Source organism: Anomaloglossus baeobatrachus, unplaced genomic scaffold (assembly GCF_048569485.1).
Source record: "Anomaloglossus baeobatrachus isolate aAnoBae1 unplaced genomic scaffold, aAnoBae1.hap1 Scaffold_646, whole genome shotgun sequence".
NCBI classification, from domain to species: Eukaryota; Metazoa; Chordata; class Amphibia; order Anura; family Aromobatidae; genus Anomaloglossus; species Anomaloglossus baeobatrachus.
The window spans coordinates 398-24,737 of NW_027445015.1; the positions used below are offsets into that span (position 1 = coordinate 398).

The 24,340-nt window shown below is 54.0% G+C and overlaps 1 protein-coding gene across 1 annotated transcript in view; it reads right to left on the bottom strand.

The window, feature by feature from the left end:
- Positions 1-1,564: 1,564 nt before the first annotated feature.
- The window catches only part of LOC142286184 (pleckstrin homology domain-containing family M member 2-like), a 64,377-nt gene continuing 41,601 nt past the window's right edge, over positions 1,565-24,340 (bottom strand). Inside the window, 4 exon segments of the mRNA XM_075333329.1 lie at positions 1,565-1,900; positions 1,902-1,960; positions 23,441-23,500; positions 23,639-23,825. Coding sequence (XP_075189444.1) covers positions 1,580-1,900; positions 1,902-1,960; positions 23,441-23,500; positions 23,639-23,825 — 627 coding nt within the window. The 3' untranslated portion in view covers positions 1,565-1,579.

A 24,340-nucleotide genomic window follows, 5' to 3' on the forward strand; every position in this document is an offset into this window, starting at 1 on the left:
GGGATCCGGGGAGCCGACGACCAGAGGCGAGGGGATCCGGGGAGCCGACGACCAGAGGCGAGGGGATCCGGGAGCCGACGACCAGAGGCGAGGGATCCGGGAGCCGACGACCAGAGGCGAGGGGATCCGGGGAGCCGACGACCAGAGGCGAGGGGATCCGGGGAGCCGACGGACCAGAGGCGAGGGGATCCGGGGAGCCGACGACCAGAGGCGAGGGGATCCGGGGAGCCGACGACCAGAGGCGAGGGGATCCGGGGAGCCGACGACCAGAGGCGAGGGGATCCGGGGAGCCGACGACCAGAGGCGAGGGATCCGGGGAGCCGACGACCAGAGGCGAGGGGATCCGGGGAAGCCGACGACCAGAGGCGAGGGATCCGGGGAGCCGACGACCAGAGGCGAGGGGATCCGGGGAGCCGACGACCAGAGGCGAGGGGATCCGGGGAGCCGACGACCAGAGGCGAGGGGATCCGGGGAGCCGACGACCAGAGGCGAGGGGGGAGCCGACGACCAGAGGCGAGGGGATCCGGGGAGCCGACGACCAGAGGCGAGGGGATCCGGGGAGCCGACGACCAGAGGCGAGGGGATCCGGGGAGCCGACGACCAGAGGCGAGGGGATCCGGGGAGCCGACGACCAGAGGCGAGGGGGGAGCCGACGACCACAGGCGAGGGGATCCGGGGAGCCGACGACCAGAGGACGAGGGGGGAGCCGACGACCAGAGGCGAGGGGAGAGACGACGACCAGAGGCGAGGGGAGAGACGACGACCAGAGGCGAGGGGATCCGGAGAGACGACGACCAGAGGCGAGGGGATCCGGGGAGCCGACGACCAGAGGCGAGGGGATCCGGGGAGCCGACGACCAGAGGCGAGGGGAGAGACGACGACCAGAGGCGAGGGGAGAGACGACGATGAAAAGTAACAATATAATAATCTTTATTTTTATATAGCGCCAAGATATTCCCCAGCGCTTTACAGACAGGATCATCACTGTCCCCATTGGGGCTCATAATCTACATTCCCTATCAGTCTTTGGAGTGTGGGAGGAAACCACAGGAAACACGGGGAAAACATACAGGCTCCGTGCAGATGTCGTCATTGGTGGGATTTGAACCCAGGACCCCAGCGCTGCAAGACTGCAGTGCTAACCACTGAGCCACCACAAGACTGCAGTGCTAACCACTGAGCCACCACAAGACTGCAGTGCTAACCACTGAGCCACCACAAGACTGCAGTGCTAACCACTGAGCCACCACATGACTGCAGTGCTAACCACTGAGCCACCACATGACTGCAGTACTAACCACTGAGCCACCACATGACTGCAGTACTAACCACTGAGCCACCAGAAACTGCAGTGCTAACCACTGAGCCACCACAAGACTGAAGTGCTAACCACTGAGCCACCACAAGACTGCAGTGCTAACCACTGAGCCACCAGAAAACTGCAGTGCTAACCACTGAGCCACCACAAGACTGCAGTGCTAACCACTGAGCCGCCCATATCCCGCTGTATTATCACCCCAGCGCAGGCAGCGGAGCCCCCACTGCTGAGGTCACATACGTCGTTGATCCCCGGATGACATCACTCACCTGATAACCTCCAGCTCGCAGTTGTCCTCCGGGTTTTTGGCGTTCCCTCCGGTCTTCTGGGCGTCGTGCACGGGGGTGGGACTCGGAGGTGGACAGACCGCCAGTCACTTCTTGTCGAGTGTTCTGGGGGGGGGTGATTAGAAGACTGGGTGGTCTCGGAGGAGGTGACTTCGAGCTCTGAATCCTGAGTGATGGGGTCACTGGTGTCGGGGGTGTCGGCCGCTGTGCCGGGTCCTGGGGTGACATCACAAGGGGACACATCCTGTGTGAACGGGTTGTATCGCTGCTCTGAACTCTTCCCTTGTGTTTTGGGGGCCATTGACCACAAATGGTGCAGAGCGGGGAAAGCCGCTGCCATCATGGAGGTCTCCGTCTGTGACAAGGGAGCGGGGGGGGATCATAAACAAGCGTTACTCATGTATAGGGGGCGCCCAGGGATCGGCAGAAGCCGGGGGTCTCCATCATCTCATCCACAGATTGCTGACAACCAGTCTGGCAAGAAGTGGTCACCCCACCCCCACCCATGTCAGGTAGCGGTGTAATTACAGGGAATACAGGGGAAGGTTAATAGCAGGGTCACCCCCCCTTCCCCCGGGGAGACACGGCCCTCGCCTCTCCCCCCCCCCCGGGGAGACACGGCACTCGCCTCTCCCCCCCCCCCGGGGAGACACGGCACTCGCCTCTCCCCCCCCCCCCCGGGGAGACACGGCACTCGCCTCTCCCCCCCCCCCCGAGGGAGACACGGCACTCGCCTCTCCCCCCCCCCCGGGGGAGACACGGCACTCGCCTTCTCCCCCCCCCCCCCCCGGGGAGACACGGCACTCTCCTCTCCCCCCCCCCGGGGAGACACGGCACTCGCCTCTCCCCCCCACCCCCGGGGAGACACGGCACTCGCCTCTCCCCCCCCCCCCCCCGGGGAGACACGGCACTCGCCTCTCCCCCCCCCCCCCCCGGGGAGACACGGCACTCGCCTCTCCCCCCCCCCCCGAGGAGACACGGCACTCGCCTCCCCCCCCCCCCCCGGGGAGACACGGCACTCGCCTCTCCCCCCCCCCCGGGGAGACACGGCACTCGCCTCTCCCCCCCCCGGGGAGACACGGCACTCGCCTCTCCCCCCCCCGGGGGGACGCCATCGCTAGCAGGACTCTCTGCATTTGGAGTTTGGCCGTTCCCGCGAGGCTCCCGGACGGCCGCGTCTCATGCTGCTTTCTGGCCTCCGTCGGGATGGATGAGCCTCCATTATCTGGAGCTGATGGAGGACTGACCCCTGTGTGAGGACGATCACCCCCTGCACCGCAGCGTACAGACTGGAAGAAAGTGCCGGAAATAAATCTCACGGCTGGAGCGGGGATCGTCAAAGAAAACCGTCCACAGACGTACGCAGTGTGTATATGTGTATATACGGTATAATATATATATATACAGAAATCACCCACCATTGTCATAAAACAAAGAGCGTTAGTATCAAACATCAGCAGCGCCAAGACTAGACCCGAGGATTAGTGAGAGAAAACACGGAGGACGACAGACAACGGGGTGGGGGAGGACGACAGACAACGGGGTGGGGGAGGACGACAGACAACGGGGTGGGGGAGGACGACAGACAACGGGGTGGGGGAGGACGACAGACAACGGGGGGGAGAGACAACGGGGGGAGAGACAACGGGGGGGGAGAGACAACGGGGGGGGAGAGACAACGGGGGGGGAGAGACAACGGGGGGGGGAGAGACAACGGGGGGGGAGAGACAACGGGGGGGAGAGACAACGGGGGGGAGAGACAACGGGGGAGAGACTGGGAGGAGGAGAGACAACTGGGAGGAGGAGAGACAACTGGGAGGAGGAGAGACAACTGGGAGGAGGAGAGACAACTGGGAGGAGGAGAGACAACTGGGAGGAGGAGAGACAACTGGGAGGAGGAGAGACAACTGGGAGGAGGAGAGACAACTGGGAGGAGGAGAGACAACTGGGAGGAGGAGAGACAACTGGGAGGAGGAGAGACAACTGGGAGGAGGAGAGACAACTGGGAGGAGGAGAGACAACTGGGAGGAGGAGAGACAACTGGGAGGAGGAGAGACAACTGGGAGGAGGAGAGACAACTGGGAGGAGGAGAGACAACTGGGAGGAGGTGAGACAACTGGGAGGAGGAGAGACAACGGGGAGGAGGAGGAGGAGAGACAACGGGGAGGAGGAGGAGGAGAGACAACGGGGAGGAGGAGGAGAGACAACGGGGGGGGTGGTGAGACAACGGGGGGGTGAGACAACGAGGAGGAGGAGGAGGAAAGACAACGAGGAGGAGGAAAGACAACGAGGAGGAGGAGGAGGAAAGAACAAGGAAAAGGAAAAAAACATGGAGAAGGAAAAAAATGCGGACGAAGTAGGAGTAAAAAGACAACGCAGAGTTAGAGGAAAAGTCAACGAGCACGAAAAGGAAAAGAAGAGGAGGAGGAAAACAAAGCAGAGGAGCAGCAGGAAAACAACGCAGAGGAGCAGCAGGAAAACAAAGCAGAGGAGCAGCAGGAAAACAAAGCAGAGGAGCAGCAGGAAAACAACGCAGAGGAGCAGCAGGAAAACAACGCAGAGGAGCAGCAGGAAAAGACAATGCAGAGTAAAGCTGGGGTCACACTAAACGACAGCGACAACGACGTTGCTGTTACGGCACCATTTTCTGTGACGTAACAGCGACCTTGTAAGTCGCTGTTATGATCGCTGCTTAGCTGTCAAACACAGCGACGCAGCAGTGATCATAACGACATGCGTCGCTGTGCTGCAACATGTGCAGAGAGCAGGGAACCGCGCACACTGCTTAGCGCTGGCTCCTTGCTCTCCTAGCTACAGTACACATAGGGTTAATTACCCGATGTGTACTGCAGCCACATGTGCACAGAGCAGGAGCCGGCACTGGCAGCGTGAGAGCGGCGGAGGCTGGTAACAAAGGTAAAATATCGGGTAACCAGGAAAGGTCTTCCCTTGGTTACCCGATGTTTACCTTGGTTACAGCTTACCGCAGCTGCCAGTGCCGGCTCCTGATCGCTTCATTTCGTCGCTCTCTCGCTGTCACATACAGCGATGTGTGTGTCACAACGGGAGAGCGACGACCAAAAAATGAAGCTGGACATTCAGCAACGAGCGGCGACCTCACAGCAGGGGCCAGGTCGTTGCTGGATGTCACACACAGCGACAGCGACGGGACGTCGCTGCAACGTCACAGAAAATGGTGACGTAGCAGCAACGTCGTTGTCGCTGTGTGTGACATCCACCTTAAGAGGAGGAAAAGATAAGTGGAGGAGGTGGAAAAGTCAATGAGAAGGAGTAAATGACAGAGGAGGAGACGGAAAAGACAATGCAGAGGAGGAAGAGGAGCAGGAGGAAAGACAATGCAGAGGAGGAAGGGGAGCAGGAGGAAAGACAATGCAGAGGAGGAAGAGGAGCAGGAGGAAAGACAATGCAGAGGAGGAAGAGGAGCAGGAGGAAAAGACAATGCAGAGGAGGAGGAGGAGGAAAGACAATGCAGAGGAGGGAAGAGGAGGCAGAGGCGTAAAAGACAATGCAGAGGAGGAAGAGGAGGCAGAGGCGTAAAAGACAATGCAGAGGAGGAAGAGGAGCAGGAAGAAAAGACAATGCAGAGGAGGAAGGGGAGCAGGAGGAAAAGACAATGCAGAGGAGGAAGGGGAGCAGGAGGAAAAGACAATGCAGAGGAGGAAGGGGAGCAGGAGGAAAAGACAATGCAGAGGAGGAAGAGGAGCAGGAGGAAAAGACAATGCAGAGGAGGAAGAGGAGCAGGAGGAAAAGACAATGCAGAGGAGGAAGGGGAGCAGGAGGAAAAGACAATGCAGAGGAGGAAGGGAGCAGGAGGAAAAGACAATGCAGAGGAGGAAGAGGAGCAGGAGGAAAAGGACAATGCAGAGGAGGAAGAGGAGCAGGAGGAAAAGACAATGCAGAGGAGGAAGAGGAGCAGGAGGAAAAGACAATGCAGAGGAGGAAGAGGAGCAGGAGAAAAAGACAATGCAGAGGAGGAAGGGGAGCAGGAGGAAAAGACAATGCAGAGGAGGAAGAGGAGCAGGAGGAAAAGACAATGCAGAGGAGGAAGAGGAGCAGGAGGAAAAGACAATGCAGAGGAGGAAGGGGAGCAGGAGGAAAAGACAATGCAGAGGAGGAAGAGGAGCAGGAGGAAAAGACAATACAGAGGAGGAAGGGGAGCAGGAGGAAAAGACAATGCAGAGGAGGAAGAGGAGCAGGAGGAAAAGACAATGCAGAGGAGGAAGAGGAGCAGGAGGAAAAGACAATGCAGAGGAGGAAGAGGAGCAGGAGGAAAAGACAATGCAGAGGAGGAAGGGGAGCAGGAGGAAAAGACAATGCAGAGGAGGAAGAGGAGCAGGAAGAAAAGACAATGCAGAGGAGGAAGGGGAGCAGGAAGAAAAGACAATGCAGAGGAGGAAGGGGAGCAGGAGGAAAAGACAATGCAGAGGAGGAAGAGGAGCAGGAGGAAAAGACAATGCAGAGGAGGAAGAGGAGCAGGAGGAAAAGACAATGCAGAGGAGGAAGGGGAGCAGGAGGAAAAGACAATGCAGAGGAGGAAGAGGAGCAGGAGGAAAAGACAATACAGAGGAGGAAGAGGAGCAGGAGGAAAAGACAATGCAGAGGAGGAAGGGGAGCAGGAGGAAAAGACAATGCAGAGGAGGAAGGGGAGCAGGAGGAAAAGACAATGCAGAGGAGGAAGGGGAGCAGGAGGAAAAGACAATGCAGAGGAGGAAGAGGAGCAGGAGGAAAAGACAATACAGAGGAGGAAGGGGAGCAGGAGGAAAAGACAATGCAGAGGAGGAAGAGGAGCAGGAGGAAAAGACAATGCAGAGGAGGAAGGGGAGCAGGAGGAAAAGACAATGCAGAGGAGGAAGAGGAGCAGGAGGAAAAGACAATGCAGAGGAGGAAGGGGAGCAGGAGGAAAAGACAATGCAGAGGAGGAAGGGGAGCAGGAGGAAAAGACAATGCAGAGGAGGAAGGGGAGCAGGAGGAAAAGACAATACAGAGGAGGAAGGGGAGCAGGAGGAAAAGACAATGCAGAGGAGGAAGAGGAGCAGGAGGAAAAGACAATGCAGAGGAGGAAGAGGAGCAGGAGGAAAAGACAATGCAGAGGAGGAAGGGGAGCAGGAGGAAAAGACAATGCAGAGGAGGAAGAGGAGCAGGAGGAAAAGACAATACAGAGGAGGAAGAGGAGCAGGAGGAAAAGACAATGCAGAGGAGGAAGGGGAGCAGGAGGAAAAGACAATGCAGAGGAGGAAGGGGAGCAGGAGGAAAAGACAATGCAGAGGAGGAAGGGGAGCAGGAGGAAAAGACAATGCAGAGGAGGAAGAGGAGCAGGAGGAAAAGACAATGCAGAGGAGGAAGGGGAGCAGGAGGAAAAGACAATGCAGAGGAGGAAGGGGAGCAGGAGGAAAAGACAATGCAGAGGAGGAAGAGGAGCAGGAGAAAAAGACAATGCAGAGGAGGAAGGGGAGCAGGAGGAAAAGACAATGCAGAGGAGGAAGGGGAGCAGGAGGAAAAGACAATGCAGAGGAGGAAGAGGAGCAGGAGGAAAAGACAATGCAGAGGAGGAAGGGGAGCAGGAGGAAAAGACAATGCAGAGGAGGAAGAGGAGCAGGAGGAAAAGACAATGCAGAGGAGGAAGAGGAGCAGGAAGAAAAGACAATGCAGAGGAGGAAGGGGAGCAGGAAGAAAAGACAATGCAGAGGAGGAAGGGGAGCAGGAGGAAAAGACAATGCAGAGGAGGAAGAGGAGCAGGAGGAAAAGACAATGCAGAGGAGGAAGAGGAGCAGGAGAAAAAGACAATGCAGAGGAGGAAGGGGAGCAGGAGGAAAAGACAATGCAGAGGAGGAAGAGGAGCAGGAGGAAAAGACAATGCAGAGGAGGAAGAGGAGCAGGAGGAAAAGACAATGCAGAGGAGGAAGGGGAGCAGGAGGAAAAGACAATGCAGAGGAGGAAGAGGAGCAGGAGGAAAAGACAATGCAGAGGAGGAAGAGGAGCAGGAGGAAAAGACAATACAGAGGAGGAAGAGGAGCAGGAGGAAAAGACAATGCAGAGGAGGAAGAGGAGCAGGAGGAAAAAAGACAATGCAGAGGAGGAAGAGGAGCAGGAGGAAAAGTCAATGCAGAGGAGGAAGGGGAGCAGGAGGAAAAGACAATGCAGAGGAGGAAGGGGAGCAGGAGGAAAAGACAATGCAGAGGAGGAAGGGGAGCAGGAGGAAAAGACAATGCAGAGGAGGAAGGGGAGCAGGAGGAAAAGACAATGCAGAGGAGGAAGAGGAGCAGGAGGAAGAAGGGAATTTTGTTACTTACCGTAAATTCCTTTTCTTCTAGCTCCTATTGGGAGACCCAGACGATTGGGTGTATAGCACTGCCTCCGGAGGCCACACAAAGCATTACACTAAAAAGTGTAAGGCCCCTCCCCTTCTGGCTATACACCCCCAGTGGGATCACTGGCTCACCAGTTTTAGTGCAAAAGCAAGAAGGAGGAAAGCCAATAACTGGTTTAAACAAATTCACTCCGAAGTAACGTCGGAGAACTGAAAACCGTTCAACATGAACAACATGTGTACCCGAAAAACAACCAAAAATCCCGAAGGACAACAGGGCGGGTGCTGGGTCTCCCAATAGGAGCTAGAAGAAAAGGAATTTGCGGTAAGTAACAAAATTCCCTTCTTCTTCGGCGCTCCATTGGGAGACCCAGACGATTGGGACGTCCAAAAGCTGTCCCTGGGTGGGTAAAGAAATACCTCATGTTAGAGCTGCAAAGACAGCCCTCCCCTACGGGGAGGCAACTGCCGCCTGCAGGACTCTTCTACCTAGGCTGGCGTCCGCCGAAGCATAGGTATGCACCTGATAATGTTTGGTGAAAGTGTGCAGACTGGACCAGGTAGCCGCCTGGCACACCTGTTGAGCCGTAGCCTGGTGTCGCAATGCCCAGGACGCACCCACGGCTCTGGTAGAATGGGCCTTCAGCCCTGATGGAACCGGAAGCCCAGCAGAACGGTAGGCCTCAAGAATTGGTTCTTTGATCCATCGAGCCAGGGTGGCCTTAGAAGCCTGCGACCCCTTGCGCTTACCAGCGACAAGGACAAAGAGTGCATCCGAACGGCGCAGGGGCGCCGTGCGGGAAATGTAGATTCTGAGTGCTCTCACCAGATCTAACAAATGTAAATCCTTCTCATACCGATGAACTGCATGAGGACAAAACGAAGGCAAAGAGATATCCTGATTAAGATGAAAAGAGGATACGACCTTCGGGAGAAACTCCTGAATGGGGCGCAGCACTACCTTGTCCTGGTGGAAGACCAGGAAGGGAGCCTTGGATGACAGCGCTGCTAGCTCAGACACTCTCCGAAGAGATGTGATCGCTACCAGAAAGGCCACTTTCTGTGAGAGTCTAGAAAGTGAAACCTCCTTCAGAGGCTCGAAGGGCGGCTTCTGGAGGGCAACTAGCACCCTGTTCAGGTCCCATGGATCTAACGGTCGCCTATACGGGGGTACGATATGACAAACCCCCTGCAGGAACGTGCGCACCTTAGAGAGTCGTGCTAGACGCTTCTGAAAAAAGACGGATAGCGCCGAGACTTGCCCTTTAAGGGAGCCGAGCGACAAACCTTTTTCTAACCCAGATTGCAGGAAAGAAAGAAATGTAGGCAATGCCAAAGGCCAGGGAGACACTCCCTGAGCAGAGCACCAGGATAAGAAAATCTTCCACGTTCTGTGGTAGATCTTAGCGGACGTGGGCTTCCTAGCCTGTCTCATGGTGGCAACGACCCCTTGGGATAATCCTGAAGACGCTAGGATCCAGGACTCAATGGCCACACAGTCAGGTTCAGGGCCGCGGAATTCCGATGGAAAAACGGCCCTTGGGACAGTAAGTCTGGTCGGTCTGGTAGTGCCCACGGTTGGCCGACCGTGAGACGCCACAAATCCGGATACCACGCCCTCCTTGGCCAGTCTGGGGCGACGAGTATGACGCGGCTGCAGTCGGATCTGATCTTGCGTAGCACCCTGGGCAAGAGTGCCAGAGGTGGAAACACATAAGGGAGCCGGAACTGCGACCAATCTTGCACTAAGGCGTCTGCCGCCAGAGCTCTGTGATCGCGAGACCGTGCCATGAAGGTTGGGACCTTGTTGTTGTGCCGGGACGCCATTAGGTCGACGTCCGGCCTTCCCCAGCGGCGACAGATTTCCTGAAACACGTCCGGGTGAAGGGACCATTCCCCTGCGTCCATGCCCTGGCGACTGAGGAAGTCTGCTTCCCAGTTTTCTACGCCGGGGATGTGAACTGCGGATATGGTGGAGGCTGTGGCTTCCACCCACATCAGAATCCGCCGGACTTCCTGGAAGGCTTGCCGACTGCGAGTCCCCCCTTGGTGGTTGATGTATGCCACCGCTGTGGAGTTGTCCGACTGAATTCGGATCTGCTTTCCTTCCAGCCACTGCTGGAAGGCTAGTAGGGCAAGATACACTGCCCTGATTTCCAGAACATGGATCTGAAGGGTGGACTCCTGCTGAGTCCACGTACCCTGAGCCCTGTGGTGGAGAAAAACTGCTCCCCACCCTGACAGACTCGCGTCTGTCGTGACCACCGCCCAGGACGGAGGTAGGAAGGATCTTCCCTGTGATAATGAGGTGGGAAGAAGCCACCATTGCAGAGAGTCCTTGGCCGTCTGGGAAAGGGAGACTTTCCTGTCCAGGGATGTTGACTTCCCGTCCCATTGGCGGAGAATGTCCCATTGAAGCGGGCGCAGATGAAACTGCGCAAACGGAACCGCCTCCATTGCCGCCACCATCTTCCCGAGGAAGTGCATGAGGCGTCTTAAGGAGTGCGACTGACTTTGAAGGAGAGCCTGCACCCCAGTCTGTAGAGACCGCTGCTTGTCCAGCGGAAGCTTCACTATCGCTGAGAGAGTATGAAACTCCATGCCAAGATACGTTAGTGATTGGGTCGGTGACAGATTTGACTTTGAGAAGTTGATGATCCACCCGAACGTCTGGAGAGTCTCCAGTGCAACATTCAGGCTGAGTTGGCATGCCTCCTGAGAGGGTGCCTTGACAAGTAGATCGTCCAAGTAAGGGATCACCGAATGTCCCTGAGAATGCAAGACTGCTACCACTGCCGCCATGACCTTGGTGAACACCCGTGGGGCTGTCGCCAGACCAAATGGCAGAGCTACGAACTGAAGATGGTCGTCTCCTATCACGAAGCGTAGAAAACGTTGGTGCTCTGTAGCAATCGGCACGTGGAGATAAGCATCTTTGATGTCTATTGATGCTAGGAAATCTCCTTGAGACATTGAGGCAATGACTGAGCGGAGGGATTCCATCCGGAACCGCCTGGCGTTCACATGCTTGTTGAGCAGTTTTAGGTCCAGAACAGGACGGAATGAGCCGTCCTTTTTTGGCACCACAAAGAGATTGGAGTAAAAACCTTGTCCTTGTTCCTGAAGAGGAACAGGGACCACCACTCCTTCTGCTCTTAGAGAATTCACCGCCTGCAGAAGGGCATCTGCTCGGTCGGGATGTGGGGAAGTTCTGAAGAACCGAGGCGGAGGACGAGAACTGAACTCTATCCTGTACCCGTGAGACAAAATGTCTGTTACCCACCGGTCTTTGACCTGTGGCAGCCAAATGTCGCAAAAGCGGGAGAGCCTGCCACCGACCGAGGATGCGGAGGGAGGCGGCCGAAAGTCATGAGGCAGCCGCCTTGGAAGCGGTACCTCCGGTTGCTTTCTTGGGGCGTGAGTGAGCCCGCCAGGAATCAGAGCTCCTTTGCTCTTTCTGAGTCCCTTTGGACGAGGAGAATTGGGGCTTGCCCGAGCCTCGAAAGGACCGAAACTTTGACTGCCACTTCCTCTGTGGAGGTTTGCTTGATCTGGGCTGGGGTAAGGAGGAGTCCTTACCTTTGGACTGTTTAATGATTTCCGCCAATTGCTCACCAAACAGTCTGTCTCCAGATAATGGCAAGCTGGTTAAACATTTTTTAGAAGCAGAATCTGCTTTCCATTCCTTTAACCACAAGGCTCTGCGCAAAACCACAGAATTGGCGGAAGCCATTGCGGTACGGCTCGTAGAGTCCAGTACCGCATTAATAGCGTAGGTCGCAAACGCAGTCATTTGCGTAGTTAAGGACGCCACTTGCGGCACTGCTGGACGTATGAAAGAGTCCACCTGTGCCAAACCAGCTGAAATAGCTTGGAGCGCCCACACGGCCGCGAATGCTGGAGCAAACGACGCGCCAATAGCTTCATAGACAGATTTCAACCAAAGGTCCATCTGTCTGTCATTGGCATCTTTAAGTGAAGCCCCATCCTCCACTGCAACTATGGATCTAGCTGCAAGCCTGGATATTGGAGGGTCCACTTTTGGACACTGGGTCCAGCGTTTGACCACGTCAGGGGGAAAGGGATAACGTGTATCCTTAAGGCGTTTGGAGAAACGCTTGTCTGGATAAGCATGGTGTTTCTGGATTGATTCTCTGAAGTCAGAGTGGTCCAGAAAAGTACTCAATTTACGCTTGGGATACCTGAAATGGAATTTCTCCTGCTGGGCAGCTGCCTCCTCTGCTGAAGGGGCTGGGGGAGAAATATCCAACAGCCTATTGATGGCCGCTATAAGGTCATCTACCATGGCGTCACCATCTGGCGTATCCAAATTGAGTGCGGCGTCAGGACAAGACTCCTGATCACCCACCTCTGTCTCATCATATAGAGACCCTTCTCGCTGAGACCCTGACCCGCGTGATGACGTGGAGGGTCTCTCCCAGCGAGCTCGCTTAGGCGGCCTGGGACTGTCATCGGAGTCAGAGCCCTCAGCCTGTGATGCCTGGGACCCCCTTGAAGTACGGATTAACTCCAACTGAGGGGGACCGGGGAACATAGGCACAGCAGTGTCTATGGTCTGAGCAACTGGCCTGGACTGCAAGGTCTCCAGGATTTTTGTCATAGTCACAGACATTTTATCAGCAAAGACTGCAAATTCTGTCCCCGTCACCGGGGCAGGGTTCACAGGCGTCTCTGCCTGGGCTACTACCACCATAGGCTCTGGCTGGCGAAGTGCCACTGGGACTGAACATTGCACACAATGAGAGTCATTGGAGCCTGCTGGTAGATTAGCCCCACATGCTGTACAAACAGTGTATACCGCCCGTGCCTTGGCACCCTTGCGTTTTGTGGATGACATGTTGTTGTCTTCCCAGAGCAAGATAGGGTATACAGCCAAGAAGCGACCGTACAGTGCAGTATATATATATATATATCTGGTACAGGAAAAAGTACACCAATACAACACTGTGACACTAGTGGGGCCAGCACTAATGTGCTGCTTACCGCCCGCCAACGCGGGTGTGTGGTCGCCAGAAATCCCTAGTCTGGGTCTCCCAGAGCCTGTGTCCGTCCTCCAGCCAGACTGCATGCAGGAATGGCTGCCGGCGTCCTGTGGAGGGGGGGGGCGGGCCCTGGGCGTGTTGAGACCAAAAGCGGGAAACCTGCTTCCCCCTGTGCCTAGTGAGAGGGCTGGAGCATGTAAATAAGGCTCCAGCCCTCGGCGCTGAGTAATCGTACAGCGTCTCTCCCCTTCCCTGATTGACAGGGTGGGGGCGGGAACGAAGCGGAGCTAGGCCGCAGAAGCCGGGGACTAAATTTATAAGCGCCGCCGCCGTAAAAGCGCGGTCGGCGCTAAGTCCCCGGCGCACTACAAGTCCCAGCCGCGCCGCCGCTCCGAGAGTGGCCGGCGCGGTAGTTCCCAGCACATGAAGTCACACAGCTAAGCTGCTGTGACTCAAACCCCAGCGTACAGCGCTACTGTCCCCGGCGCACTAACACACCCAGCAAGTCTGGCGTGTGCGTGCCCGCCTGTACGGGGACACAGAGTACCTGAAAGTTGCAGGGCCTTGTCCCTGAATGGTACACAGCTCCGTATCCATCAGGTTCACTGGGTCTGTGGACGGAGCCCGGCCTCAGGGCTTGGGGGCCGGTAAGATCCCACTTCCACAGAGCCCCTCAGGGGGATGGGGAAGGAAAGCAGCATGTGGGCTCCAGCCTCCGTACCCGCAATGGGTACCTCAACCTTACAAACCACAAGTGGGGTGAGAAGGGAGCATGCTGGGGGCCCCATATGGGCCCTCTTTTCTTCCATCCGACATAGTCAGCAGCTGCTGCTGACTAAACAGTGGAGCTATGCGTGGATGTCTGACCTCCTTCGCACAAAGCAGAAAACTGGTGAGCCAGTGATCCCACTGGGGGTGTATAGCCAGAAGGGGAGGGGCCTTACACTTTTTAGTGTAATTGCTTTGTGTGGCCTCCGGAGGCAGTAGCTATACACCCAATCGTCTGGGTCTCCCAATGGAGCGCCGAAGAAAAGACAATGCAGAGGAGGAAGAGGAGCAGGAGGAAAAGACAATGCAGAGGAGGAAGAGGAGCAGGAGGAAAAGACAATACAGAGGAGGAAGAGGAGCAGGAGGAAAAGACAATGCAGAGGAGGAAGAGGAGGCAGAGGCGTAAAAGACAATGCAGAGGAGGAAGAGGAGCAGGAGGAAAAGACAATGCAGAGGAGGAAGAGGAGCAGGAAGAAAAGACAATGCAGAGGAGGAAGAGGAGCAGGAGGAAAAGACAATGCAGAGGAGGAAGAGGAGGCAGAGGCGTAAAAGACAATGCAGAGGAGGAAGAGGAGGCAGAGGCGTAAAAGACAATGCAGAGGAGGAAGAGGAGGCAGAGGCGTAAAAGACAATGCAGAGGAGGAAGAGGAGGCAGAGGCGTAAAAGACAATGCAGAGGAGGAAGAGGAGGCAGAGGCGTAAAAGACAATGCAGAGGAGGAAGAGGAGCAGGAAGAAAAGACAATGCAGAGGAGGAAGAGGAGCAGGAGGAAAAGACAATGCAGAGGAGGAAGGGGAGCAGGAGGAAAAGACAATGCAGAGGAGGAAGAGGAGGCAGAGGCGTAAAAGACAATGCAGAGGAGGAAGAGGAGCAGGAAGAAAAGACAATGCAGAGGAGGAAGAGGAGCAGGAGGAAAAGACAATGCAGAGGAGGAAGAGGAGCAGGAGGAAAAGACAATGCAGAGGAGGAAGAGGAGCAGGAAGAAAAGACAATGCAGAGGAGGAAGGGGAGCAGGAAGAAAAGACAATGCAGAGGAGGAAGGGGAGCAGGAGGAAAAGACAATGCAGAGGAGGAAGGGGAGCAGGAGGAAAAGACAATGCAGAGGAGGAAGGGGAGCAGGAGGAAAAGACAATGCAGAGGAGGAAGAGGAGCAGGAGGAAAAGACAATGCAGAGGAGGAAGAGGAGCAGGAGGAAAAGACAATGCAGAGGAGGAAGGGGAGCAGGAGGAAAAGACAATGCAGAGGAGGAAGAGGAGCAGGAGGAAAAGACAATGCAGAGGAGGAAGAGGAGCAGGAGGAAAAGACAATGCAGAGGAGGAAGAGGAGCAGGAGGAAAAGACAATGCAGAGGAGGAAGAGGAGCAGGAGGAAAAGACAATACAGAGGAGGAAGAGGAGCAGGAGGAAAAGACAATGCAGAGGAGGAAGAGGAGCAGGAGGAAAAGACAATGCAGAGGAGGAAGGGGAGCAGGAGGAAAAGACAATGCAGAGGAGGAAGAGGAGCAGGAGGAAAAGACAATGCAGAGGAGGAAGGGGAGCAGGAGGAAAAGACAATGCAGAGGAGGAAGAGGAGGCAGAGGCGTAAAAGACAATGCAGAGGAGGGAGAGGAGGCAGAGGCGTAAAAGACAATGCAGAGGAGGAAGAGGAGCAGGAAGAAAAGACAATGCAGAGGAGGAAGAGGAGCAGGAGGAAAAGACAATGCAGAGGAGGAAGGGGAGCAGGAGGAAAAGACAATGCAGAGGAGGAAGAGGAGGCAGAGGCGTAAAAGACAATGCAGAGGAGGAAGAGGAGCAGGAAGAAAAGACAATGCAGAGGAGGAAGAGGAGCAGGAGGAAAAGACAATGCAGAGGAGGAAGAGGAGCAGGAGGAAAAGACAATGCAGAGGAGGAAGAGGAGCAGGAAGAAAAGACAATGCAGAGGAGGAAGGGGAGCAGGAAGAAAAGACAATGCAGAGGAGGAAGGGGAGCAGGAGGAAAAGACAATGCAGAGGAGGAAGGGGAGCAGGAGGAAAAGACAATGCAGAGGAGGAAGGGGAGCAGGAGGAAAAGACAATGCAGAGGAGGAAGAGGAGCAGGAGGAAAAGACAATACAGAGGAGGAAGAGGAGCAGGAGGAAAAGACAATGCAGAGGAGGAAGAGGAGGCAGAGGCGTAAAAGACAATGCAGAGGAGGAAGAGGAGCAGGAGGAAAAGACAATGCAGAGGAGGAAGAGGAGCAGGAAGAAAAGACAATGCAGAGGAGGAAGAGGAGCAGGAGGAAAAGACAATGCAGAGGAGGAAGAGGAGGCAGAGGCGTAAAAGACAATGCAGAGGAGGAAGAGGCGTAAAAGACAATGCAGAGGAGGAAGAGGAGGCAGAGGCGTAAAAGACAATGCAGAGGAGGAAGAGGAGGCAGAGGCGTAAAAGACAATGCAGAGGAGGAAGAGGAGCAGGAAGAAAAGACAATGCAGAGGAGGAAGAGGAGCAGGAGGAAAAGACAATGCAGAGGAGGAAGGGGAGCAGGAGGAAAAGACAATGCAGAGGAGGAAGAGGAGGCAGAGGCGTAAAAGACAATGCAGAGGAGGAAGAGGAGCAGGAAGAAAAGACAATGCAGAGGAGGAAGAGGAGCAGGAGGAAAAGACAATGCAGAGGAGGAAGAGGAGCAGGAGGAAAAGACAATGCAGAGGAGGAAGAGGAGCAGGAAGAAAAGACAATGCAGAGGAGGAAGGGGAGCAGGAAGAAAAGACAATGCAGAGGAGGAAGGGGAGCAGGAGGAAAAGACAATGCAGAGGAGGAAGGGGAGCAGGAGGAAAAGACAATGCAGAGGAGGAAGGGGAGCAGGAGGAAAAGACAATGCAGAGGAGGAAGAGGAGCAGGAGGAAAAGACAATGCAGAGGAGGAAGGGGAGCAGGAGGAAAAGACAATGCAGAGGAGGAAGAGGAGCAGGAGGAAAAGACAATGCAGAGGAGGAAGAGGAGCAGGAGGAAAAGACAATGCAGAGGAGGAAGGGGAGCAGGAGGAAAAGACAATGCAGAGGAGGAAGGGGAGCAGGAGGAAAAGACAATGCAGAGGAGGAAGAGGAGCAGGAGGAAAAGACAATGCAGAGGAGGAAGAGGAGCAGGAGGAAAAGACAATGCAGAGGAGGAAGGGGAGCAGGAGGAAAAGACAATGCAGAGGAGGAAGAGGAGCAGGAGGAAAGACAATGCAGAGGAGGAAGAGGAGCAGGAGGAAAAGACAATGCAGAGGAGGAAGAGGAGCAGGAGGAAAAGACAATGCAGAGGAGGAAGAGGAGCAGGAGGAAAAGACAATGCAGAGGAGGAAGAGGAGCAGGAGGAAAAGACAATGCAGAGGAGGAAGAGGAGCAGGAGGAAAAGACAATGCAGAGGAGGAAGAGGAGCAGGAGGAAAAGATAATGCAGAGGAGGAAGAGGAGCAGGAGGAAAAGACAATGCAGAGGAGGAAGAGGAGGCAGAGGCATAAAAGACAATGCAGAGGAGGAAGAGGAGGCAGAGGCGTAAAAGACAATGCAGAGGAGGAAGAGGAGGCAGAGGCGTAAAAGACAATGCAGAGGAGGAAGAGGAGGCAGAGGCGTAAAAGACAATGCAGAGGAGGAAGGGGAGCAGGAGGAAAAGACAATGCAGAGGAGGAAGGGGAGCAGGAGGAAAAGACAATGCAGAGGAGGAAGAGGAGCAGGAGGAAAAGACAATGCAGAGGAGGAAGAGGAGCAGGAGGAAAAGACAATGCAGAGGAGGAAGGGGAGCAGGAGGAAAAGACAATGCAGAGGAGGAAGAGGAGCAGGAGGAAAAGACAATGCAGAGGAGGAAGAGGAGCAGGAGGAAAAGACAATGCAGAGGAGGAAGAGGAGCAGGAGGAAAAGATAATGCAGAGGAGGAAGAGGAGCAGGAGGAAAAGACAATGCAGAGGAGGAAGAGGAGGCAGAGGCATAAAAGACAATGCAGAGGAGGAAGAGGAGCAGGAGGAAAAACAATGCAGAGGAGGAAGAGGAGCAGGAGGAAAAGACAATGCAGAGGAGGAAGAGGAGCAGGAGGAAAAGATAATGCAGAGGAGGAAGAGGAGCAGGAGGAAAGACAATGCAGAGGAGGAAGAGGAGCAGGAGGAAAGACAATGCAGAGGAGGAAGAGGAGGCAGAGGCATAAAAGACAATGCAGAGGAGGAAGAGGAGCAGGAGGAAAAGACAATGCAGAGGAGGAAGAGGAGCAGGAGGAAAAGACAATGCAGAGGAGGAAGAGGAGCAGGAGGAAAAGACAATGCAGAGGAGGAAGAGGAGCAGGAGGAAAAGACAATGCAGTGGATGAGAAGTAAGGCCTTGTGCGCACTGGGAAATGGAATCCGTCGGGATGGATGAGCCTCCATTATCTGGAGCTGATGGAGGACTGACCCCTGTGTGAGGACGATCACCCCCTGCACCGCAGCGTACAGACTGGAAGAAAGTGCCGGAAATAAATCTCACGGCTGGAGCGGGGATCGTCAAAGAAAACCGTCCACAGACGTACGCAGTGTGTATATGTGTATATACGGTATAATATATATATATATATATAGAAATCACCACCATTGTCATAAAACAAAGAGCGTTAGTATCAAACATCAGCAGCGCTAAGACTAGACCCGAGGATTAGTGAGAGAAAACACGGAGGACGACAGACAACGGGGTGGGGGAGGACGACAGACAACGGGGTGGGGGAGGACGACAGACAACGGGGTGGGGGAGGACGACAAGACAATACAGAGGAGGAAGAGGAGCAGGAGGAAAAGACAATGCAGAGGAGGAAGAGGAGCAGGAGGAAAAGACAATACAAAGGAGGAAGAGGAGCAGGAGGAAAAGACAATGCAGAGGAGGAAGAGGAGCAGGAGGAAAAGACAATGCAGAGGAGGAAGGGGAGCAGGAGGAAAAGACAATGCAGAGGAGGAAGAGGAGCAGGAGGAAAAGACAATGCAGAGGAGGAAGAGGAGCAGGAGGAAAAGACAATGCAGAGGAGGAAGAGGAGCAGGAGGAAAAGACAATGCAGAGGAGGAAGAGGAGCAGGAGGAAAAGACAATGCAGAGGAGGAAGGGGAGCAGGAGGAAAAGACAATGCAGAGGAGGAAGAGGAGCAGGAGGAAAAGACAATGCAGAGGAGGAAGAGGAGCAGGAGGAAAAGACAATACAGAGGAGGAAGAGGAGCAGGAGGAAAAGAATGCAGAGGAGGAAGGGGAGCAGGAGGAAAAGACAATGCAGAGGAGGAAGAGGAGCAGGAAGAAAAGAATGCAGAGGAGGAAGAGGAGCAGGAAGAAAAGACAATGCAGAGGAGGAAGGGGAGCAGGAGGAAAAGACAATGCAGAGGAGGAAGAGGAGCAGGAAGAAAAGACAATGCAGAGGAGGAAGGGGAGCAGGAAGAAAAGACAATGCAGAGGAGGAAGGGGAGCAGGAAGAAAAGACAATGCAGAGGAGGAAGGGGAGCAGGAGGAAAAGACAATGCAGAGGAGGAAGGGGAGCAGGAGGAAAAGACAATGCAGAGGAGGAAGAGGAGCAGGAGGAAAAGACAATGCAGAGGAGGAAGAGGAGCAGGAGGAAAAGACAATGCAGAGGAGGAAGGGGAGCAGGAGGAAAAGACAATGCAGAGGAGGAAGGGGAGCAGGAGGAAAAGACAATGCAGAGGAGGAAGAGGAGCAGGAGGAAAAGACAATGCAGAGGAGGAAGAGGAGCAGGAGGAAAAGACAATGCAGAGGAGGAAGAGGAGCAGGAGGAAAAGACAATGCAGAGGAGGAAGAGGAGCAGGAGGAAAAAGACAATGCAGAGGAGGAAGGGGAGCAGGAGGAAAAGACAATGCAGAGGAGGAAGAGGAGGCAGAGGCGTAAAAGACAATGCAGAGGAGGAAGAGGAGCAGGAGGAAAAGACAATGCAGAGGAGGAAGAGGAGCAGGAGGAAAAGACAATGCAGAGGAGGAAGAGGAGCAGGAGGAAAAGACAATGCAGAGGAGGAAGGGGAGCAGGAGGAAAAGACAATGCAGAGGAGGAAGAGGAGGCAGAGGCGTAAAAGACAATGCAGAGGAGGAAGAGGAGGCAGAGGCGTAAAAGACAATGCAGAGGAGGAAGAGGAGCAGGAAGAAAAGACAATGCAGAGGAGGAAGGGGAGCAGGAAGAAAAGACAATGCAGAGGAGGAAGGGGAGCAGGAGGAAAAGACAATGCAGAGGAGGAAGGGGAGCAGGAAGAAAAGACAATGCAGAGGAGGAAGGGGAGCAGGAGGAAAAGACAATGCAGAGGAGGAAGGGGAGCAGGAGGAAAAGACAATGCAGAGGAGGAAGGGGAGCAGGAGGAAAAGACAATGCAGAGGAGGAAGGGGAGCAGGAGGAAAAGACAATGCAGAGGAGGAAGGGGAGCAGGAGGAAAAGACAATGCAGAGGAGGAAGAGGAGCAGGAGGAAAAGACAATGCAGAGGAGGAAGAGGAGGCAGAGGCGTAAAAGACAATGCAGAGGAGGAAGAGGAGGCAGAGGCGTAAAAGACAATGCAGAGGAGGAAGAGGAGCAGGAGGAAAAGACAATGCAGAGGAGGAAGGGGAGCAGGAGGAAAAGACAATGCAGAGGAGGAAGAGGAGCAGGAGGAAAAGACAATGCAGAGGAGGAAGAGGAGGCAGAGGCGTAAAAGACAATGCAGAGGAGGAAGAGGAGGCAGAGGCGTAAAAGACAATGCAGAGGAGGAAGAGGAGGCAGAGGCGTAAAAGACAATGCAGAGGAGGAAGAGGAGCAGGAGGAAAAGACAATGCAGAGGAGGAAGAGGAGCAGGAGGAAAAGACAATGCAGAGGAGGAAGGGGAGCAGGAGGAAAAGACAATGCAGAGGAGGAAGGGGAGCAGGAGGAAAAGACAATGCAGTGGATGAGAAGTAAGGCCTTGTGCGCACTGGGAAATGGAATTTTCTTGAGAAAATTCCGCATGCTCTCAAAGATTACCGCACCCGCGGTAAAAAAACGCGGGAAACAGCACCCGAAAACCGCATGCGGTTTGCTGCGGTTTTACCACGGTATTGCCGCGTGCGGGTTGGGATGTGCTTTATTGCATTCAATGCAATAAAGCACATTGAAAGAAAAAAAAAAAAGTCATTTAATTCTGAGATAGTAGATAGTTAGACAGAAGAATAGATAGATAGAGGGATAGATAGATAGACAGACAGATAGAGGGATAGATAGAGGGATAGATAGAGGACAGATCGCTGCATTTCCCACGGTCGGCAGTGAGTTCACATTACCGGCCGTGGGAAATGACCGGTAATTACCTCTGCTGTCTGCTGCTTTCATTCAGCGCTGTGTCTGTGACAGTCGCGGCTGGATGTCAGCAGTGCAGGACCTGTGGATTACGCCGGAGCGGTGGATTTCGCCGGAGCTTTGGTGCGGGAGGGGTTAATAAAATGGTGAACGAGGCTTGTTTGTTTTATTTAAAATAAAGGATTTTTCTGTGTGTGTTTTATTCACTTCACTTACGGGTTGATCATGTCAGCTCTCTCATAGACGCTGCCATGATCAAGCCTGGAGTTAATGGCGGTGGTCCCCCACCATCATTAACCCCTTGTATTACCTTGCTGCCACTGCTACACGGTGGCAAGAAGAGCCGGGGACACTCCGGTAGTGCCGCATAATGCATGCGACAGTGCCGGGGCAGCTGCGGCTGATATTCTCGGCTGCGGGAGGAGGAGTGAGGCGGGGGACATTAACCCTGCCCCTCTCCCTCCCCAGCCTGAGAATACCGGGCCGCCGCTGTGTGCTTACCTCGGCTGGAAGGTGAATATGCAGCGGAGCTCACGTGTTTTGTTTTCTATATTTCCGTTTTCTTTCTATGTGTGTTCTATGTGTCTGTGATGTCTGTGTGTGTGTGTGTGTGTTCTATGTCTGTGTGTGTGTGTGTTCTATGTCTGTGTGTGTGTGTGTTCTATGTCTGTGTGTGTGTGTGTGTTCTATGTCTGTGTGTGTGTGTGTGTGTTCTATGTCTGTGTGTGTGTGTGTGTGTGTTCTATGTCTGTGTGTGTGTGTGTGTGTGTGTGTGTTCTATGTCTGTGTGTGTGTGTGTGTTCTAGGTCTGTGTGTGTGTGTGTGTGTGTGTTCTATGTCTGTGTGTGTGTGTGTGTGTGTGTGTGTGTGTGTGTTCTATGTCTGTGTGTGTGTGTGTGTGTGTGTGTTCTAGGTCTGTGTGTGTGTGTGTGTGTGTGTGTGTGTGTTCTAGGTCTGTGTGTGTGTGTGTGTGTGTGTTCTATGTCTGTGTGTGTGTGTGTGTGTTCTATGTCTGTGTGTGTGTGTGTGTGTTCTATGTCTGTGTGTGTGTGTGTGTGTTCTATGTCTGTGTGTGTGTGTGTTCTATGTCTGTGTGTGTGTGTGTTCTATGTCTGTGTGTGTGTGTGTGTGTTCTATGTCTGTGTGTGTGTGTGTGTGTTCTATGTCTGTGTGTGTGTGTGTGTGTTCTATGTCTGTGTGTGTGTGTGTGTGTGTTCTATGTCTGTGTGTGTGTGTGTGTGTTCTATGTCTGTGTGTGTGTGTGTGTGTGTGTGTGTTCTATGTCTGTGTGTGTGTGTGTGTTCTAGGTCTGTGTGTGTGTGTGTTCTATGTCTGTGTGTGTGTGTGTGTGTGTGTGTGTTCTATGTCTGTGTGTGTGTGTGTGTGTGTGTGTTCTAGGTCTGTGTGTGTGTGTGTGTGTGTGTTCTAGGTCTGTGTGTGTGTGTGTGTGTGTGTGTGTGTGTGTTCTATGTCTGTGTGTGTGTGTGTGTGTGTTCTATGTCTGTGTGTGTGTGTGTGTGTTCTATGTCTGTGTGTGTGTGTGTGTGTGTGTGTGTGTGTTCTAGGTCTGTGTGTGTGTGTGTGTGTTCTATGTCTGTGTGTGTGTGTGTGTGTGTGTTCTATGTCTGTGTGTGTGTGTGTGTGTGTTCTAGGTCTGTGTGTGTGTGTGTGTGTGTGTGTGTTCTAGGTCTGTGTGTGTGTGTGTGTGTGTGTGTGTGTGTGTGTTCTATGTCTGTGTGTGTGTGTGTGTGTGTGTGTGTGTGTGTGTGTCTGTGATGTCTGTGTGTGTGATTACTCTCTGCTTTGCTTCCTCTTCCTGTAATGACATCACTTCCCTGCAAAACTGCAAGCAAGCGATGCACATTACCGAAGGTAAACCGTGAAATACCGCAGGGAATAACGCAGGAAAACGCAGTGAACCGCACAGAATTTGCTGCCTGCGTTATTCCCTGCGGGATTTCACGATTAACATTGGAGTCAATGGAGTGAAATCCCGCAGCCACGTGCGGAAAAGAAGTGACATGCACTTGTTTTTGCTGCGGGATTCCCACAGCAAAACATGCAGCTGTCAAATTCCGCCTAGTGCGCACAGGATTTTTTTTCTCCATAGGATTTGCTGGTGATTCACTGCAGAGATGTTATGAACATTTTCTGCAGCGAAACATGCAGCAAATCCGCGGAAAATCCGGTAAGTGCGCACATAGCCCTAAGCCCACACAGAGGTAGAGCAAGAGACAACGAGCAGAAGGAGGAAAAAAACTCAGAAAAGGAGGAAAAGGTAAGGAAGAGGAAGAGACAAGGAGGAGGAGGAGGAGGAGGAAAAACAACTAGGAAGAAGAGGTGGAAAAGACAATGGAGAGGAAAAAAAGAAAGGGAAAAAGAAAGGGAAAAGGAGGAGGGGAAGGCGACATGAACAGAAGAAAGACACAAATAGAAGGATAAAGGGAGAGGATAACAAGCATAATGAGGCTGAGAAAGGCACAGAACACGGCTGCTCCCCACCTTCCCAGTCTGTGCTGGGGACGGACGGCACCGCAGGGTAAGCCTCTCCAAAATCATAATCTACAGAGACCAGGGACAAAAGAGCGGATTAGAGAGCGGTGCAGACGAGGCGGGGCGCAGACTGAGCGCAGCGCAGACTGAGCGCAGCAGCTCCACCATGTGTAATCCAGGCCCCGGCGGCCCCCGCGGAGCTCCTACCTTCACTGGACGGGGCGATGGCGCTGTCGTCCCACTCCAGATTAGCAGAGTTGATGGAGTTGAAGGAATTGAGAGATAAACTGTCAGAACCACGAACGTTGCTGGGAAGCCGGTCCTCAAAGTCAAGAAGATACTGGGGCTTGTAGTACTCCGGCATGTAGGGAGCGAGGTCCAGATAGGGAACGTCCTACAGAGGAGAACGCAACAATCACCTCCATAAAGAGGCACAGCCGAGCCCCAGAGCACCCCCAAACCTCCAACATCACACGCCCAACCCCGGGGGCTCCACAATCTGCTCTACTACACAGATTTATAGCCCCCCAAATAGGAAATACTGATCCTGAGCTACCTCCAGCATTATACTCCAGAGCTGCACTCACTATTCTGCTGCTGCAGTCACTGTGTACATACATTACATTACTGATACTGAGTTACCTCCAGTATTATACTCCAGAGCTGCACTCACTATTCTGCTGGTGCAGTCACTGTGTACATACATTACTGATCCTGAGTTACCTCCTGTATTATACTCCAGAGCTGCACTCACTATTCTGCTGGTGCAGTCACTGTGTACATACATTACTGATCCTGAGTTACCTCCTGTATTATACTCCAGAGCTGCACTCACTATTCTGCTGGTACAGTCACTGTGTACATACATTACATTACTGATCCTGAGTTACCTCTTGTATTATACTCCAG